Raw genomic sequence first — 21,439 nt, 5'->3', positions numbered from 1 at the left:
AGAAGGGATTTGGATAATATATATATTCAAAGTGATGAAAGAAAAAAATGCCAACTAAGAATAATCTATCTGACAAAGTTATCCTTCAGAAACAAAGGAAAATAAAGTATTTTTCATATAAACAAAAACTAAGGGAGATCACCACCAGTAGACCTGATTTGCAGTAAGTGTTGAAGAGGAGTTCTTCAAGCAGAAATGAAAATATTAGTAATATGAAAATATACAGCACACTGATAAAGGTAAACATATAGTCAGATTTAGGAAACTCTAGTTATATAATATGATGCTATGTTAACCACTTAACTATAATGTAAACATTAAGGACAAGAGTATCAAAAATAACTATAGCAAGTATAATTTTTAATGAGTAGACAATATAAAAAGAAGTAAATTATGCTGTTTAAAATATAAGGCATGTGAGGAAAAGCATAGTTTTTATGTGGGATCAAAGTTAAGTTGTTTCATACAATAGTCTGATATGTGTAAAATGTTTTATGTAAAACTCATGGAAATTAAGATGCAAAAACACATAGTAGATTCACAAAAGATAAAACAAAGAAAATCAGGACATACCACCATGGAAAATCATCAATTCACAAAGCACCACAGCAAGAGAAAGAAAAGAAGAAGAAAAAAGGAGAATTACAAAACAGAAAATAACCCATAGCACAGCATTAGGACATTAGTAGGTCCTTAAATATCAATAATTACTCTAAATATAACTGGATTAAATTTTCCAATCCAAAGACACAAAGAGGCTGGGTGTATAAAAAATAAATAAATAAAAATAAGTTAAAAAAAACAGATCCAGCTATATGTTGCCTACAGGAGGTTCACATCAGCTTTAAGGAGAGACATAGGCTCAATCTGAAGAAATGGAAAAAGATACTACATGCGTGTGGATACCAAAAGAGAGTGAGGACAGCTATAATTTATCAGACATAACAGACTTGAAGCGAAAAGTGGTACGTATGCCTTTGGTTCCCACAAATACCCAGACCCGTGATGTCACTGCATTATGTGGACTTTAATAGCCTCTGCCCCTGGCCCACAGAACACCTGGATGACAGAGGGGGACACGGAGCCCCTGCTCATGACAGAAGGCTGGACCTTCATTTGTCCATTGCGGACAGAGCATCCTGTCCCCACCCCAACCTTCCATTGGGCATGGCTTAATTAACTGTCTCAAATGAGCTCAGCATAAGAGACTCTTTCCAAACAGGCACGCCAAAGGCTATACCATAAGCCAAAATAATACAGTGGATCTGGGGAGCCTATATATAGATTGGGGGCTGGGGGCTCCTCTAAGAGACAGGGAATTTCACAGCCTGATAGAGACCTGGCACCCTATACCCCCAGTATTAAAGGGAATTCCCATTACTTTTGTAGTTATGTGACAGACCATAATGATTTTGCAGAGCTACTTGAAAAGTAATAATGATAGTCATGATAATATAATTATTATTATTATAACAACTAACATTTACTCAACACTTACTACATACCAGGTCCTATTCTATTCACTTTTTTGTTCTAACTTATTTAATGCTCACCACACTGTCGGAGGAAGGTAGGACCTTTATTTCATTTAACTTTCACTTTCTGGGGCTTTTTTGTTTTAATAGCAAAAGAATGCATGCTCTTTGGAAGGAAGCAAAGAGTACAGAGATGTGTAAAGACCAAGATCAGTCTCTTCCGTGCCTGCAGATCTCTTCCTGTCCTTCCCTGCTCCATTTCCGCTCTCCTGGTGCCACCAAGACCAGCAGCCTCATGTATACAGTCTGTCCTTAGGGCAGCACAGGCATGCACATATTGAAGGCTCTCTTAGATTTATCTTCCCCATTTTGTGGATAAGGAAAATGCAGCTCAGAGAGGTTAAGTGACTTGCCCAAGTTTACACAGCAGTCAAGTGGAGGAGCTGGTACTTAGTGGACTCCCAAGTTTAACAGCAAAGCGTGTGACCTTACCTACTAATCTACACTGCCTTCACAAGTCATATTCTGCCCATTGACTCAGAACCAAATCCTGTACTTTCCCACCTAACCTTTATCCTGGGCTCACTTTGTAGTCAGAGAGCTTGAGTCAGAATCTTGGTTCTGTCACTGCTTATAGCTGTGTGACCTGGACTAATGGCTCCACCTCATGAAGCCTCAGTTTTCTCACCTGTGCAGGGGGTGGGAGGAGGGAGGAAAGTACAATTCCAGTGGCTCCATCTTTAGAATTTCCCAGGACCCATCCACTTCCCATCATGCCACAGCCTCCACCTGGGCCACACCACCCACCAGGAGTCCTCCCTCTTCGGGCTGTGCTCCCACACAGTCTGCCCTCCCCACACAACCAGAGGGATCCCTCTCAGAAAACATCTGGCCCCAGCTCTCCTCTGCTCCACACCCTCATGGACACTCTTGAGGCAAAGCCAGGCCTTACCAGGCCTGATGACAAGGCCGATCTCATTTTCTGCCACCACTCTCTCTCTCTCTTGCGCACCCCACTCCAGCAAACTGCCCCCTGTCTTCTACTTATCAGGGCAATTTCTTCCCTCACTCTTGCTGGTCCCTCCTTCTACAATGCTCTTCCCAATGTCCACATGACTCCCTCACTTCCTTCGGGTCTTTGTTCTAATGTCACCTTCTCAGTGAGGCTTTCCCTGACTTCCTCCCCTCACCACACTGAGCTGTGGCCGGGGGAGGAGGGGGTGAGGAGCCGTGGGGTGGGGGGGGGGGGGGGTCCCAGTCTGTCTGCATGTGACATGCTCCCCACAACCACCTGTGGGACTCCAGGAGCTGTCCAGAATGCTGGAGTTTGAATCTTGGCTCTGCTATTTACCAGCTGTGTGACTCTGGGCAAAGTACTTAACCACTCTGTGTCACCAATATGTCCAGGTTTCTCTCATTGGATGGATAGAACCTTGGCCAGTTTGCCCTGCTTCATCCTGGCAAGGCAGTGCAGATCCTCCCAGCTCAGCCTTCACTGGGTAAATGCCCATATGTGTAGGTTAGTGTTTTAATTAGGTTTATGCCTTGTCCCTCCAAGAACCAACTTCTCGGTCCAGGCATTTCTCAAACTGCCTGCTTCCTGGTCCCAGTGCCCCTGACCTGCATTGCCAGTCATGTGCAATATGCACCTGGTGCAGGCAAGGTCTTTTCAGAACTGAGGGCTCTTTGGGGGAGCTCCCAACCCCCCACAGAGTCCCCACCTTAACAGAAGCCCTCACTTCTCCCAAAAATCATCGTTGTGAGGCTGCAGCTTTATAGCAGCCCCACTTCAGTCAGTCCCCACCTGGACTCTCAGCCAGCTGTGGTCCCCGACTTTCTAGTCATCAAGATGGCCCGCTGTCATGGGGGGAAATTTGGCTGGGCTATCAGGCTCTGCCCTGGCAAGACAGTCTGGCTTCTCCCAGCTCAGCATTCACAAGAGAAATGTGCATACGTGTAGGTTATGGCTTTTAATTAGGCATATGCCTTGCTCCCCAAAGAGCCAGCTCCTGGGACCAGGTTTCTGCAAACACCTTAGTTTGGTTCCTGGTGCCCAGTGCCTTTGAATTGTGGTGCCCTCACATGAACAAGAGGTGCAATAGGCCTCTGGGACAGCGGGTCCCCCAGCCTGTGGGGATGTCAGAGTGGTTCCGGGGCCTCTGCACATAGCAGCATGGAGGGACCTTCCACCCCTCCCATAGGAATTCATTCTGTGGCTGCAATTTGAAAAGTGACTGCAGTTGGTCTTTATGTCTTGTCTTCTCCAGCCACCAGGTGGTGTAGGTGCCTCTCCTTGGAGTGAACCTTGACCTGGACACTCGGTCTGGCTCTGTCTCAGTATTCCAGATTCCTCCAGTTCAGTTTTCAGAAAGTAATGTGCACATACATATGGGAAAGATTTTATTGGCAAAACCAAAAAGATTGGTAACAGTCTATGGTGGAAGCAGGCACTGTTGAATACTGTTGCTTGGAGAACAGGTGTACAACCTCTACTTAGACATTAAATATCTATTAAAATGTAATGTACATACCTTTAGATACAGAAATCACACTGCTACAGATGTACCCTGTAGATATGCTCTCTAGCAAATGGTACTGTATTAAGGGCTGTTGATTGAACATTTTTCTGTAATTGCAAAATTCTGGGACAAACCTACATATCTATTGCAATAACACTGGTTAAACAAATTTTTATACATCCATTTAGTGTAATACTTGTGGCTGCTTACAATGAATGACCTGAAGGCTATATTTTCTAAATAAAAATAATAATAATAATAATAATAATAAGCAGGACTAAGGTTTATAGTTACATAACATTTGGTCTAGCAGATAGCATGTATAAAGTTGTACTTTCCTAGAATATCTCTGGGATAATATATATGAAACTAGGTACATATTTGACTCTAAGAAGAGAACTAGTTACTAGGGGACAAGATGGGAAAAAAGAATTTGTTCATCATTTTGTGCATCCTAGATTTTAAACAGGATGAATTATATTAATTAACTGATGAAATAAATTTCATTCAATGATTTAAAAAATAGATGTAATATAAATGTAAAATAAATGAAAAAAATTTGTTTCATGTTCTCAACTTTATTAGTTCTGGAAATCTCAAACAAACTTATTTTTCTATTTATTTAATATTACTATTTATAAAACTTCTTATTTTATCCTTGCTCAAGGATGTTTGAAAAGATCATAACCCTTTATAAATCAGGGATAGTTGACTAATTTGAGTGAATACCCAGGATTTCCCTAATAGTTATTAAAGACTGTAAATATTAAGATTTTTATTTATAGTTTTGCTAATTATTAAGGCAGGAAATCTTCTTTTTACAAATGAAAGGAGAACGTTTAGTACAAACAGCAGTAGCAATATTTGTTGGCTTGAGGAATCCACAGTGTGCATTTGGTCCAGTATCTTTAAAATTCCTGCATTAGAGAATATATTTATTTCAGAAAGTCATTCCGTAGGCAAAATCTAATTTTCACAAAATATATGTGTATAATTATTTTGATGAACATAAACATTTTGTGACAGATAAATATCTATAAAATAAAAAAGTATAATTCTATCTAAAACTAATGGAAATAATGCCATTGACAGTTAAAATAGGCAAGGAGTAGAAATGGAAGTATAGAGTGGGATATATACATGGATTGGACATGTACATTCTAATTTTTTCTGAGACTTCTGAAACGTCTACAATTTAACTTATGTGTATTGCCTGACACACTGTAACTAGATAGAAGAATATTTCTAGTTTCCTAAGATTCAGATTAATGTGCATAGAGCATGGGTCTCTTTTGTTAGCCTTACTTTGAATATAGAAGGTGCTTATTTACATGTAAACAAGAGTGCATATCTTTCCCACAGAGCTTAATATCTTCCACAACAAACAAAGCATTAAAACTTTGTGAAACTGAACAATAAGAATAGAAATCATGTGTTTTAAATGATGGGGCAAGGCTGCAACTAACCAATCTATGTTCAATTACTAATGAGAGAGGACTACGAGGAATTATGTAGATTTGTGCAAAATAATGTCAAGAATGATACCATAGTAGAGATTCAAGATTGCTAAATGATTATTTCAAATAGATTTTTTTTAATTCTTAAATGATATCAAGTAAATGGCTACAAATTTTACTTACGAGGGCTGGGTTTCAATACAACTTTCTTTCATTGTTAGATATTGACCCTTTCCTCCAACCACACCTTTTTTTGTTTGTTTGTTTTATTGCTTAAAGTATTACAAAGAGTATTACATATGTCTTCTTTTTTGTTTCCCTTGACCTTCCCCCGGCCTACTCTACCCCCCAGTTACTTGTGTCCATTGGTTATGCTTATATGCATGCATACAAGTCCTTCGGTTGATCTCTTACCCCACCACACACACAACCCTCCCCAGCCTTCCCACTGTAGTTTGACAGTCTGTTTGATGCTGCTCTGCCTCTGTATCTATTTTTGTTCATCACTTTATAATGGCCTTTATTATCCATAAATGAGTGAGATCATGTGGTATTTTTCTTTCATTGACTGGTTTATTTCACTTAGCATAATGCTCTCCAGTTCTATCCATGCTATTGTAAATGGTAAGAATTCCTTTTTTTTTTTTACAGCAGCATAGTATTCCATCATGTAGATGTTCCACAGTTTTCTAATCCATTCATCTGCTGATGGGCACTTAGGCTGTTTCCAAATCTTAGCTATGGTGAATTGTGCTGCTATGAACATAGGGATGCATGTATCCTTTCTGATTGGTGTTTCTGGTTTCTTGGGATATATTCCTAGAAGTGGGATCACTGGGTCAAATGCGAGTTCCATTTTTAACTTTTTGAGGAAACTCCATACTGTTCTCCACAGTGGCTGCACCAGTCTGCATTCCCACCAGGAGCGCATGAGTGTTCCTTTTTCTCCACATCCTCTCCAGCACTTGTCGTTTGTTGATTTGTTGATGATAGCCATTCTGACAGGTGTGAGATGGTACCTCATTGTTGTATTGATTTGCATCTCTCAGATGATTAGTGACTTTGAGCATGTTTTCATAGGTCTCTTGGCTTTCTGAATGTCCTCTTTTGAAAAGAGTCTAGTTAGGTCCTTTGCCCATCTTTTAATTGGATTGTTTATCTTCCTTTTGTTAAGTTGTATGAGTTCCCTGTAAATGTTGGAGATTAAACCCTTATCGGTGATAACATTGGCAAATATGTTGTCCCATGCTTTCTTGTTGTTTTGTTGATGGCTTCTTTTGCTGGGCAGAAGCTTTTTATTTTGATGTAGTCCCATTTGTTTATTTTCTCTTTAGTTTCCATTACCCTAGAAGCTGTATCGGTGAAGAAATTGCTTCGGCATATGTCTGAGATTCTGTTGCCTTTGGATTCCTCTAGTATTTTTATGGTTTCCCGTCTTACATTTAAGTCCTTTATCCATTTTGAGTTTATTTTTGTGTATGGTGTAAGTTGGTGGTCTAGTTCAGCCGTGGGCAAACTACGGCCCGCGGGCCGGATCGGGCCCATTTGAAATGAATAAAACTAAAAAAAAAAAAAGACTGTGCCCTTTTATGTAATGATGTTTCCTTTGAATTTATATTAGTTCACACAAACACTCCATCCATGCTTTTGTTCCGGCCTCCGGTCCAGTTTAAGAACCCATTGTGGCCCTCGAGTCAAAACGTTTGCCCACCCCTGCCTAGTTTCATCCTTTTGCATGTATCTGTCCAATTTTCCCAACACCATTTATTGAAGAGACTGTCTTGACTCCATAGTATGTTCTTGCCTCCTTTGTCAAATATTAATTGAGCATATTGGTTCGGGTAGATTTCTGGGTTCTCTATTCTATTCCATTGATCTATATGTCTGTTCTTGTGCCAGTACCAGGCAGTTTTGAGAACAGTGGCTTTGTAATACAGCTTGATATCTGGTATTGAGATCCCACCTACTTTGTTCTTCTTTCTCGGGATCGCTGCGGCTATTCGGGGTCTTTTTTTTAATTCCAGATGAATTTTTGGAGAGTTCGTTCTAGGTCTGTGAAATATGCTGTTGGTATTTTAATGGGAAGTGCGTTGAATTTATAGATTGCTTTGGGTAGTATGGACATTTTAATGATGTTGATTCTACCAATCCATGAACACGGTATGTTCTTCCATCTGTTTATGTCTTCCTCTATCTCTTTTGTCAGTGTCCTGTAGTTTTCTGAGTAGAGGTCTTTTACCTCTTTAGTTAAGTTTATTCCTAGGTATCTTAATTTTTTTGGTGTGATGGTAAATGGGATTGCTTTTTTAGTCTCTCTTTCTGTAAGTTCACTATTGGTGTATAGAAATGCCATAGATTTCTTGGTGTTAATTTTGTATCCTGCTACATTGCCGAATTCATTTATTAAGTCTAATAGTTTTTTGATGGAGTATTTGGAATTTTTTATGTACAATATCATGTCATCTGTGAATAAGGACAGTTTTATTTCTTCTTTTCCAATTTGGATGCCTTTTATTACTTCTTCTTGTCTAATCGCAATGGCTAATACTTCCAGTACTATGTCGAACAGGAGTGGTGAGAGTGGGCATCCCTATCTTGTTCCTGTTCTTAGGGGAAATGGTGTTAGTTTTTGTCCATTGAGTATGATGTTGGCTGTGGGCCTGTCATATATGGCTTTTATTATGTTGAGGTATGATCCTTCTATTCCCACCTTGCTGAGAGTTTTTATCAAGAAAGGGTGTTGGGTTTTGTCAAATGCTTTTTCTGCATCAATTGATATGATTATGTGGGGTTTTTTCTCTTGGTTTATTTATGTGATGTATCACGTTTATTGATTTGTGGATATTGTACCATCCTTGCATCCCCGGGATAAATCCTACTTGGTCGTGGTGTATGATCTTTCTGATGTACTGCTGGATCTGATTTGCTAAGATTTTCTTGAGGATTTTGGCATCTATGTTCATGAGGGATATTGGCCCGTAATTCTCTTTCATTGTGTTGTCTTTACCTGGTTTTGGTATTAGGGTGATGCTGGCTTCATAAAATGAGCTTGCAAGTGTTCCTTCCTCTTGAATTTTTTGGAATAGTCTGAGCTAGTATCACAGAGTACACCGGAGAATGATACAAAACAAAATGTTGCTTTACTGGGTCTGAACACTTCATTAAAAAAACATGGGAGGAGCCTGGTCAGCATGGCTTAGTGCTTGAGCATCAACCTGTGAAGCAGGAAGCCATGGTTGGATTCCCAGTCAAGGCACATGCCTGGGTTGCAGACTTCATCCCTAGTGGGGTGCATGCAACTGGCAGCAGTTAATGATTCTCTCTCATCATTGATGTTTCTATACTCTCTCTCCCTCTCCCTTCCTGTCTGAAATCAATATCTCTCTCTCTCTCTCTCTCTCTATATATAGAGAGAGAGAGAGAGAGAGAGAGACTATTTAATATATGTTTAATATATAATAAATAATTATATTTAATATGTAATTTATATATTAAATATAATAATTATATTTAATATATAATATTAATAATTATATATAATATATAATATGTATAAATATATATAATTATAAACATGGGAAGAAATAATGCTCTTTGGGACTGAGATTTGCACTTGTTTGCCTGTCTGAGAAATGAGGTCAAATGGAATTAGAGATGTGACCTAATTCCTACGAATATTTTCTTGTTCATGGTTTATAATCTATGAATCAGTTACTGAGAAAGAAATGGAGGGGAAGACTATGAAATAAAAACTTACAGTTTCTGAGATGGTGTTGAGTTATCCAGCCACACCCAAGGGTGATTAGCTCCTTTTCTATGTAATCCAATCCAACCTCTGTATTTGATCTTTGATTGAAGAAAGGTCTGCAAGAAAATTAAAACTACTACTATTATTCATATTATCAATTATAACACTGTACCTATAAAGGTCTCTCATAAAATACTGGGCACGTTTATCTTCAAGCACCCCTAGAATAAACTGACCAGGCACTAATTTTGCTATAAATTAATTTATTTTCCTAAATGCAATAACAATGCATTTATTCTCTCTCTCTCTCTCTCTCTCTCTCTCTCTCTCTCTCTCTCTCTCTCTCTCTCTCTCTCTCTCTCTCTCCTTCCACATCCCACCCAACATTTTTCATTATGACTAAATTGTATAGAGGAAAATTGACATAGTTTATCTTTAAATGCCTAGGAAAACATAAGGGTATAATACAGCATGTCAAAAATATACTTTATAATTCCTAGGGCTCTGAAGAAGTACTAAAATTAAATGTTCATTCATTATTTCATTCACATTTCTTTTTGCTAGATGCTAGTGGTATACAAAATGTATAAAGCCAATCTCTGATTTCAAATATCAGTGGATTTAATTCACTCTTAGGCTTTTATTACACTCTTTAATCACACACTGAAAATTCTAAAGCAGTAGTGTGAGAAGAATGTGCTCTGTAACAAAATGTGTCACAGAATTTATATAATCTGTCAGTATTCCAGTTTGAGATGTTGACACAAGGTCATTATCAAGTGAGATAATAATATGAAGCCTCCCATTTGCTCTTACCAACAGCCAAAGTTTCAAGAAATTTCAATGAGCTACAATAGTTCATGGAAATACAGGGATGACAGACATAAGCAGTTTCATTAAAACTCTATAGTCCAGAAATAAAACTGAGGAGAATGGATTAGAAATTACAAGAAAAATATGGATTATAAATAAAGTTAATTTCCTGAGAGTAGAACAAAACCTATCATTTAGGAATTGATTGATTTTAAAAAATGAGGTTTTAGATCAAGGTATTTGTAAAATATGCCTGGATTATTTTTGACATCATATTCTATTACTTAGTACATCCATTTTTTTGTAAAGAAAAATTAATTCGTACTGTCATTTTAATAATAGAATAATTTTATAAATAAGAAAACATGGGGGTTTTGGCTCATACTTTATAAAATATTAGTAGGAATAATAACATTAACAGGACTAAATACCATGAATGGAATCCAGTGCCTAAATTGAATCATTCAAAGGAAATTACAGAATCTGTCAGATTGGCTTCATATTCCCAAATGTTATTAATGATTGCAAATGTGACCTAGATTTTCTCTTCTGGGAAACAGAAGCTTCTTCTATCATTCTGGATTATGAATGATAAGTGAAATTCATTTTCAGGCATATTCATTCCCTTAATTTTTCATTCTATATTTCCCATGCCCATGAGAGTGACTCGTCTTCCCTGAGAAGAATGATCCCTCCCAACTATTGATGGTGGAAGAAGAAAGCTCAGTACAATGAGAAGTAGTCTTTTAGACTCCTCATATCATTGAAGGCAGTTTTTCCTTCCCATGTATTAGTCCCAAGAGGCTAAATCCTAAACAGTCTGATATATACTGACATGTGAAGATAAAACAGATAGAATAAAAAGACTGAAAATTATTCTATGGCACCTGCAGCAAAGCTATTTCTCTTGGTTTGAAACAGTGGCTCTCTCGAGTCTCCGTTACACCTGTGTCCCCTCCTCTGGAGGTAAATCTTCACTATGTACAAGGGCTTCAAACCACTTTGACCACGTAATATTGGAGGAAAGCTTAACCAACCAATGGCCCTAACTCAGTACATATGAGCTTCTCAGGAAGCACTTACTCAGTTTTAATAATGGGAACATACCTGCTCCTCTTTGCTTTTAATCTTAATGAGACTAGAACCAAGGTCTTGGCATGACTTCTTACTCTCAGTCCAAGTTCCCTCGTCTTTTGAAAAATGATAACAGTTCTCTCCACAGCAGGACCACTTTTCTTGACATGTGTTATAATCTTTATCTTGAAAACAAAAACCACCATCATCCACAAGAGCATCTGGAGACTGTAATTTTTATGTATTTTATGGTTTAATTCAGAAAATAAGTGATTTCCCTGTATCCCAAAAGTTGGAGTGTTGAGAATAGCTCTTCTGCCAAATTCTGTAGATAATAGTGTGGAGCCAGATACTCTCTGACAGAACCAAGACCACTACTAAGACTGCACTGAGGAATCTGGATTTCTCAGGTACAAAGAAACTGCAGCAATATGGGGCAGTTCTCCATGAAGGAAATAACTCTTCAAAGTGGGTGTATGGGAATGGTATTAATTCCAAGGGATCTATATTAGGTAACATTTATCCATAAGGATAAAATACTGAAATTATCAAATCAATACGATACTATAAAAAGGACTTCTTGTTCGTGAAAGTCAAGCTCTCAATTAGCTATAATAATGAAAATTAATTTGATGAGGAAAGGTGAGCAAAATTAAAGATTCTGAAAAGTACCATATAAAGTTTTAAGTTACCTATTAAAATGGGACAAAGGGGGATAATTCCATGGGGGGAGGAAACATCTGTGAGCTATCAGTTTAAGTATTCAGTACATACCAGCAAGAGGCGGTGAAGCAGGGTGAGACGGGTGATCTTCAACTTCTGGTGTGTCTGTCATAGTTTGAGTTTTGTTCACAGAAGAGATCTGAAAATCTTTAATCCATACTATAAAATAAAGGTGATGAATGGCTTTAACAGATCACTTTATTATGATAACTTACTCTAATTCTAAATGACAAAGTGAATGATGCTGACAAAACAGAAGTGCAATCGGGGGAAAATGAAAGGTTAAATGTGTTGAGGTATCAGACATAAAATGGATTTTTAAATGAAACTATAACCTTCTACATATTACTTTTTCAAGTATATAAAACAGTAATCAACATTTAGAAAATAGAAAATATAAACTGGAAATAAAATATTAACTAATTGCTATGCCATCTATTCTTCAAAGAAATATTTCAAAGCTCATGAAATTGACTGTTTTGCTTAGCATTTTTTGCATTTAGAACTAGGGGTTTAGTGTAAGTTTATAATGAATTTGTTGAATATACTTGGGGAAAGAGCTCAGAGGGCTTCTTTTAATGTGCAAAACAAAAATTAAAAATTTCAGTCAGAAGTAGCAATATCTTTCCACAACTCATGAATAAAAAATGTAAAAATGTGTATGCATATACGAATAAGCAATGGACACAGACAATAGGTGGTAAAGGCCTGAGGTAGGGAGTGGGTGTGAGCTAGAATGGGTCAAAGCGGAGGACGGGAAGAAAGGGGACCTCTGTAATGCTTTCAACAATAAAGATAAACTTTTTAAATGTAAAAACATAAAGTAAATGGCTCTTTAAGTGTGTACACAATTTTTTAAAGTCCATTGAGGATTTGTTTCACACCTGAGAATCTTTATTTCCAATTCTGCTACTACCCACCATCATTCAGTCAAATTCAATGGCTACTTGTAAAAACCTAACTGCATCAATGGCACAGTCTCTGAATGTTCTCAGTTATGACAAATATAACTTTTGCTCCAATTCAGTATTCCATTCCAAAATTTATATAATGGACCTGAAATTTAAACAACACATTAACACCTCCAGTTCCTAAAAACTATCATTTCTTGTGATTAATCAATTTCCTTCTCCTTTTTTCATATCTATATTTTATTGATTTGTACAGAGAGGAAGGGAGAGGATAGAGAGTTAGAAACATCGATGAAAGAGAAACATTGATCAGCTGCCTTTTGCACACTCCCCACTGGGGATGTGCCCACAACCAAGGTACATGCCCTTGACCGGAATCGAACCTGGGACCCTTGAGTCTGCAGGCCAATGCTCTATCCGCTGAGCCAAACCGGTTAGGCTCCTTTTTTTGTTTTTTTCTATCCAAGGCCAAACAATAAGGAACCAATTTTGACAATCCCTCCAACAATCTTGCAACATAGTCTTTATTCACATCTAAAAATAGCCAATTCCAAAGCACTCCTTCACTTACCACCTCATCTCCTTCACACAAGCTTCTGAAAGTCAGATGACAACGAACAAAATGGTGCTGATACAGATCAATGCTCATGAACATTTAGTTTTCATCACTCTCTCACCCCTCAATATTACACAGTATAGTTATTGAGTCACACCATTTTTCCAATTCAACAGCTATTTCACACACTTAAACTTGTCCTACATGATCTAATACACTGGTTGACTCTCCCCTTCAGATGGCCTCATCTGCTACTTCACATAGAAGTAGTCACTATCAGGCATACTTACCCTCGCCTTCCTGTGTCTCCTTTAAATACAGATATCCATCAGTCACTCTCTGACCACTGAACAAATCTGAAACTTCCCTAGCCAATGTGGCTCAGTGGTTGCAGATGGACCCATGCACCAAGAGGTTTGATTCCTGCTCAGGGCAAAGGCCTGGATTTCTGGCTTGCTCCCCAGTAGAAAACATGCAGGAGGCAGCAGATGGATATTTCTCTCTCATTGATATTTCTATTTCCTCTCCCTTTCTCTATTTCTAAAAATCAATAAAAAGTAATTTTTATATATCTGAAACTCTCACCCCTAGTCTTGATTTTATCCCCTATTGCATCTTTAGTAATCATGGTCTCCGACTGTTCTATTTATTTCTTGAATCTTCAACATTTTCCCTCTAATGTTTCTTTTCTCTTGCATATGGTCGATCCAAGTCACCTTTTCCACAAAAATTCCTATCTTTTCTTTTTCATACCCTTTATAACAGAGTTGTTTCTTCTTAATTCTAGACCCTGGGTGCCAGGATAATATTATTCATGAGACACCTTCATCATTGCTCAAGGACTTTTTCTCATTCTGTCTTTCATTAGTCAATTTGTTAGTTATCCGAAACTATAGCTAGGACCTCAATCATTATATTTACCTATTTTTTTTATTTCACTCTACCCCATCCTCCTACCTCTCTCAAACAGTGTGACTGAATATCATCATAATTGCTCTCTAGATACATTTTACATATAGCTTTATTGCCTTTTTATGTATTTCCTAAAGTCATACCTTCTATTTTATTTGTTTTTAATTTTTTAACCTTAAAGTGGTATCATGGTACACAAAAATGTTTGTATGCACTCTTTTTCAGTTTATATCTTCTTGCTAAGACCCATACACACTGTGGGATAACATTTTAGTTTGTTTTGACCGTTACATAAATTCTATTCGTGAATAAATCACAGAGATATCACTTATTCTCCCAGAAATAGTAATTTGAGTAGTTTTGAGATGTTTGATATTGTGAATAGCACTTCAATGAACATTCCTGTAGATGTGTATTGCTCTACCTGTGCAAGTATTCTGTCGAATATACACTTAGGATTAGAATTACTGAATCATGTTCAGCTTCTGAAGATAATACCAAACTTTTTTACAAAGTGGTTGCATCAGTTTATACTCCTGTTAACAATGAGTGAGTACATGTGCATCTACATACTTTTGAGCTTGGTAAAAATTTTTGCTTACTTACGATATTAAAAACAACTTTCTATATTTACTGAATCTGCTTCCTAGCCTTCAAATAAGTTTTAATCATTGCAGTCTGGCTTTAATCACACCCACTATTCTTCTGAATCTACTCTAGAAAATATCATTAGTGGCCTCTCAGTTGCCAAATTTAAAAAGAATACTCTTGGCCATTATCATACTTGATCTTCCTGTGCTATTTGGAACAACTGACTATCTTTGGCCGATTCTCCATGTTTTGGAGTCCCAAAGAAACAATTTTTCACTGTTTACTTGTCTTACGCCTTTTAAGTTTTGATTTATCCTACGTATCATGTTTCTGACCTCTTCTTCCCTAACTTAACGTGCTCTCCCAGTTTTAAAGGCTTTCCATGGTCTAACTTCTGCTTCCCACCTCCAAACTTTCAAATACTTGTTATATCAATTCATGAATCCACAATTCATGTCTCTAATCTAGGCATCTCTTTTGATCCCCAGACATTTAATGCTATCATATGCATGCTGATGGTCCAAGTTTACTTCCAAAAGCTCACTCTGGAGACACAGATCAATCTGCCTCTTTCTAGTCATCTCCACTGCCGTGCCAAAAGCACCTCAATCCTTACCATTAGTGACACAAAAAACAAAATGCAGTTTAATGTTCTTTTATTCTGATAACATGAAATATATTCACCAAGCCTATCTGGTGGTGCTCAGTGGTTGAGCATCAACCTATGAACCAGGAGGTTATGGTTGGATTCCCAGTCAGGTCACATGCTCTCAGGTTGTGGGTTCCACCCGCAATAGGGTTGCATGCAAGAGGAAGCCAATCAATGACTCTCTCTCATCACTGATATTTCTATCTCTCTCTCTCCTTCTTCCTTCCTTTCTGAAATTAATAAAATATATTTTAAAACAATAATAATAATGAATGTATATATCCACAAGGTGTGTAAGCCTAATACCAAATGGTATCACCGAATCCATTCTTTCCCTTGCCCACTCAATCAAATGTATATCCTAGCTTTTCTATGTTTCAAATTCTTCTCATATATGTTCCCTACTCTTCCTCACTTTTTTTAATGTCACTAATTCAGTGATTGCCAATAACTCTAAATTTTTGAAACATCCTCCTATCTAATCCCCTCAATTATACAGTCTACTCAGACTGACCTTTCCCAAATCCATATCTACTTATGTGACATGAGTCATATTGTTCCCTCGAGTAAAATCTTTGAATAGTTTCCTTTGTATTTAGAACAAATTTAAAATTGTTTAACATGAAATAAAAGATTAGTATGAATTGTATACCTAGCCAACCGACTTTTAGCCACTTCTTTTATTTGCTCAGAAACCGTAATTCTTCTAAAACACAAATATGTCATTTTTTATTTATTTTATTGTTGAGAGTATTACAGATGCCCCCCATTTTCCTCATTTCAACTGTCTATTGTCTGTGCCCATGGACTAGCATATACGCCTATAAATTCTTCAGTTAATCTCTTCCTGCTCTCCTTCCCATCTACCTTCTGAGATCTGTCAGTCTGTTTCATACTTTCATGTCTGTGGTCCTATTTGCTCATCATTTCATTTTGTTCCTTAGATTCCATATATACTAGTATGTGAGATCATGTGATATATGAAACTGTAAAACAGGAGGATCTCTTACCCTTTGAGACAGCATGGATGGGCATGGAGAGTATTATGCTAAGCTAAGTAAATCAGTCAGAGAAATGTGTTCTTTTTTTCATGTTGTTCTCTACCTAGAACATTCTTCGCTACCTGAACATTCTAATTCCTACTAACTTTTATATCATATCAATTATTGTTTCCTACAGGAATGCTTTTTTTTATTTCAACATGTCCTATGCCATTCATCTGATATCTTCATGCCATTATGTGAGCACTAATATTTTATTATAAAGATAGCTTCATTTTTTTAAAAAATCTACCCCTTTAAACTGAGTCCATTGAAAGCTGTATTTTAGGTGTCATACATAGGTTCTAACCCTTAGAAGATACTCAACATTGTTAGTTGAATGAGTGAGCAAAAGAATGAATAATCATCAAGGGAAAGCTATTTAAAGCAAGTATTGTGTACAGTGTTTTAAAATTGATATGAAATATATCAAAACTCATACAGAAAATTAGATAGAGCTTATTTTCCTTTGTGATTCAAGCAGTACCGCATTATAATAAGGAAATTAATATTCAAATAAAGATTCTCCTAATTCTCTGGCCATATGGAATACCTCATTCTATATAAAAAATAAGTTTGACTGTACATTTAAACCTCACTTTACAGATCAGCAAAATTTAGTACTACTTGGGCGGTAACACTGTTTTGTGTGGAATAACAGCTAAGTGGTAGCAAAATAACAAAATCACCATCATCAATCACCACCATTTCTATCGAAGCTCATAGTTTACAAAGGCTCAGCAGAGGGTCAGTAGTCATAGTACCTCAGTGTTCATCCCGGCTCATTGTTCTCACAAGAAATGTATGAATCTACTACTTACTCATATATCCTAAGACCGTGATTACCAGCAGGAGAAGAAAACAGAGCATTCCCAGGCTTATTGCAATGATTTTCCATGTGAATTCTGTACAAAATGAAATAAAAACCACCACCAAATATATAGTAAACATTGAACATAGCAAAGCCATCAGAATTAGAACAAAATGAAAATTTATTCTAGAGTTTAAAAATAATATCACTATTTACTGTGGACACAAATTTCATTAACTATTAAATTTATATATGTTCCTAGATTTATAAAGAACCAGACATGCAATATCAAATATGTAGGGACACAATTATCATGTTTTCATGTTTTTTTCTTACCTGTTATTATGCTTTCATAAAACAAGAAAAAAACTTTACCTCTCCTTTTACGAGTTGGATGTCTTTTGTTCTGCTTCTTTGGATAGGGCAATTTTAGCTCTGCATATGTCATTCTCTCCTCATTCATTTCTGAGGGCTGCAGGCAAAGAATACAGCTAGAATCCTTGGCAGTGTTTCATAAGGCATAATCAACAACATTGAAAAATGACAACATCCAGCATGAAGTACTAGGAGAGTTAAATGATAAATGTGATAGAATGAAATAAACATGTTAAAGTAACCATTTATCTCAGAATATTAGAAAAAACAATTTTTCAAATGTCCCTTTGTGATGCTTTTCAATGAAGTCCTACACAATTAAATAATGGTGCACTGCAATATGTGGGCATGGTATAATAAGTTTTTAAAATAATTGAATTCACTGCCAAATTTTTAAAATTGATGTTTTATATTCTCATAAAAATCTAGATTTATATCATCTTTTGAAACATTATATTTTATCACTTAGTGCCTGAATTATGCCAAATGAAAATTATATCCTGAAATTATATACCAAATAGAGTAATTCCACCTTAGGAAGGGCACACACACACAAGGCAATCTGACAAATTCCTCAACTTGCTAGATTGTCTTATGTCAGACACCATTCAGCCATTCATATTACTCAAACCTTATAGTCACTGGAGTCATAACTCCTCTCTTAATGTGTGAGAAACAGACAGGAATCACATGGCTCAGGAAAGGGAGTTTAGAAAGTAACATTAAGTGAGAGATGTATAACTTTAATTCTAATTACAATGCAGAGAGTGATACATTTTTTCCAATTTATAGACAACTGAGCCTCCAAGAGTATAAACAATATTTCCAAGGTCACAAAGCTGGTAAATGAGAGTCTTTAGTTCAAATAAATACATATAAATAATGTATATGATAAGTATATATAAATATGTAAAACTATAATAAATTAGTATTAGTTCAAATGTATATATAAATATATATGTGATATAAACATATATCTTATACTGAAACATAATACTTATAGAAATATATAGAAATATGTAAGTTTACTACAGGTATATATTATGTATTTTCTTTATTGATTAATATTCAATCAAAAAGATGATTGTTCATCTGTTCTTAACTATTATAAACAATACACTCTAAAAATGCATAATAACCTGTCTCCTCTAGATATATATACATAAATAAATAGTGATTAAAGAGGAAAAAACATTTTTCCCAAAATAATATTTTTGATAACTCTGTAAAGAAATCACATATCACTCTTCTTCCTAGATTTCACTCTTGCATTCTTAAAATGTCTTAATATTTCACCACTTAATTACTTTATAATTTGAGGAAACTTGATTTGAAAAATAATCAAATAATAATAAAATATATAAATACATTTTCATGTTTTTCAATAAATGTTCTCTCTATCAAAATTATAAGATAAATTTTGTTTTAAAGTTACATTTTTCAGTCTAACTGGGTTTTCTGTAGTTATTTTTAAATTAAATATCTGTATGTTTAATAAGAAAACAAATTTATAAATATAGAGCCGGATTTATTTTCATAGAAAAATAATCATATCAAAATATTCTAATTTTTCATATTACACTTAACATAGGATGAGGGAATGTAAGCTTTGGATCGCTCATTACTAGTTAGGCAGCACCCACGGAGGTAAGAGGAAAAACACCACAGATTTATATTATCTAGTAAATATTCTCCCAAGCGGTTGATGATTTAAAAAGTCATATCTGCATAGCAAATATTTTGACCCACTCTCATCCTGATCCATTCATGTTTCCGCCTATAGAATAAAATTAACATTAGATTTTGATTAACATGAACCCAAGTCAATTCTTTCTTGCAACAGTCAAAAGCCCTCCCAACTTTCTACATGGCTTTCCTGTAGCAAATTCAACTTTATCCTTCTTTTCTCAACAGCATGCCAACACAGACTTGGGTCACATGCCCATCCTGGATGATCATACCTGTGTCTATGGGATCCCGCCAGCTGGAGGACAAGCTTGGTCAGGAACACAACTGGCTTGTGCTGGCTCTGCTGGCCTCTCACCTCTGCTTCGAGACTAGAAGGTCCTGGTTGATATGTAGGACTGGCCCCAAACAGTCCCTGTCAGAAGAAAGATAGCCACATCTAATGTCACAGGAGCTATTCCCACACAGAAAGTTTCCACTGGGTCAGCATTTCATTTACTCCCACACTCTGTGTCACACAAGAATCATAGATACCTAAAATACTAAATTCTGTGGACACTTTGTGGATCAACTCAAGCTTGAGCCTTACCAATTTTCATAAAGCTTTAAGAGAAAATAGCCATCTCAGAATCTCATGAAAATAGCAAATGGTTCACAAAGAAATATATATATATATATATATATATATATATATATATATATATATATATATATCAAAAAGGAAATATTCATATTCTACCTGGCATGATTCATACCTTATATCCTTTTTATAGACTGAATTGGGCTTAAAATATTGAATGGACTTGAATGTAGTCATTTTAAAGCATCAAAATCAAATCATCTGACCCATTAGTTGTAGCCAAATGTCAGAGCATTTTTAAAAACTTACTATTTGTTTAACTCAATGAGCAGTTTTATGCACTAACCCTAGAAGTGGGGGTTGGATGCAAACAAAAGCAGGTTTGTTTTTGTTTGTTTTCCTATCAACCGCATTGATCTATGTGCCTAAAGGGCCCCCAATGCTCTGATGCTTTAAAAATCTTTGCAGAAATATGTAATATTAACAGAAATCCGCTTTCATGTCAGCTACACTGTTTGAAGTTTTTTCAAAAGCTCTCTTCCATGGCTTGAGGCTCCTTCCTTCATCACTCCCAAACCAAAACTTTCTTACCCCTTCTAAATAACAGTAGCAAGTTTGATATCATTTAGCTTTTTTTCTTGTAGGTTTGCTTTGGCTTATTCAGATTCATTGCGAGGACCTAACTGATTGCTTTGAGGGAGAAGGATTCTGACCTAAATAATCATAAAAGCATTCCAGAAATTCTTCTTGTAATAGAGCTTTCTCTTAAAGGCAAACGTTAGCGTTTAGGCCTGCCATGAGCTATGATCTTCCAGGCTTGCATGTATATTAATGACTCTCTTTGGCGGCTGCACATCTCAGTCTATGCTTTTTTGTCAAATCCCCAAATCCATAATTTGTCATTTAACAGGTATGTGTGTGATAAATGTGGGGGTTTTTTGCTACAGAACAGTTTATACTTTTTTTGTAAAGTATAACTAAGACAGTAAATTGACTTTGCAGGTGTATCCCACAGAGCGAATAAGTATGGTGGTGGTTGTTTTTTCTAATACGGGAATTTTATTATAAGGTGACTGAGTTTGCAATTTTTTCTTTATTGATTAAGGTATTACATATGTGTCCATATCCCCCCTTTGCTCCCCATACAACCCCAGCTCATGCCCTCACCCCCCCCCCAGTGTCTGTGTTCATTGGTTATGCTTATATGCATGCATACAAGTCCTTTGATTGATCTCTCACCCTTACCCCATCCTCTCCTGCCTTCCTTCTGAGGTTTGATGGTCTGATTGATGCTTCTCTGGCTCTGGATCTATTTTTGTTCATCAGTTTATGTTGTTCATTATATTCCACAAATGAGTGAGGTCATGTGATATTTATCTTTCTCTAACTGACTTATTTCACTTAGCATAATGCTCTCCAGGTTTATCCATGTTGTTGCAAATGGTAAGAGTTCCTCCATTTTTACAGCAGCATAGTATTCCATTGTGTAGATGTACCACAGTTTTCTAATCCCCTCATC

At 36.4% G+C, this 21,439-nt stretch overlaps 1 protein-coding gene across 1 annotated transcript; it reads right to left on the bottom strand.

Moving 5' to 3' along the window:
• Window positions 1-4,279: 4,279 nt before the first annotated feature.
• On the bottom strand, window positions 4,280-19,750 carry LOC118651684 (C-type lectin domain family 7 member A-like). Its single transcript, XM_036301126.1, has 7 exons — window positions 19,616-19,750; window positions 17,655-17,751; window positions 17,290-17,373; window positions 11,861-11,968; window positions 11,120-11,271; window positions 9,209-9,315; window positions 4,280-4,911 (listed from the first exon to the last, which is right to left on the bottom strand). Exons 2-7 carry the CDS (start codon window positions 17,740-17,742, stop codon window positions 4,785-4,787), a joined length of 666 nt encoding a protein of 221 aa, XP_036157019.1. The 5' UTR covers window positions 17,743-17,751; window positions 19,616-19,750; the 3' UTR covers window positions 4,280-4,784.
• Window positions 19,751-21,439: the final 1,689 nt, after the last annotated feature.

This window comes from Myotis myotis, unplaced genomic scaffold (assembly GCF_014108235.1).
Source record: "Myotis myotis isolate mMyoMyo1 unplaced genomic scaffold, mMyoMyo1.p scaffold_m19_p_3, whole genome shotgun sequence".
NCBI classification, from domain to species: Eukaryota; Metazoa; Chordata; class Mammalia; order Chiroptera; family Vespertilionidae; genus Myotis; species Myotis myotis.
This window is presented reverse-complemented; position numbering and strand designations above follow the sequence as displayed.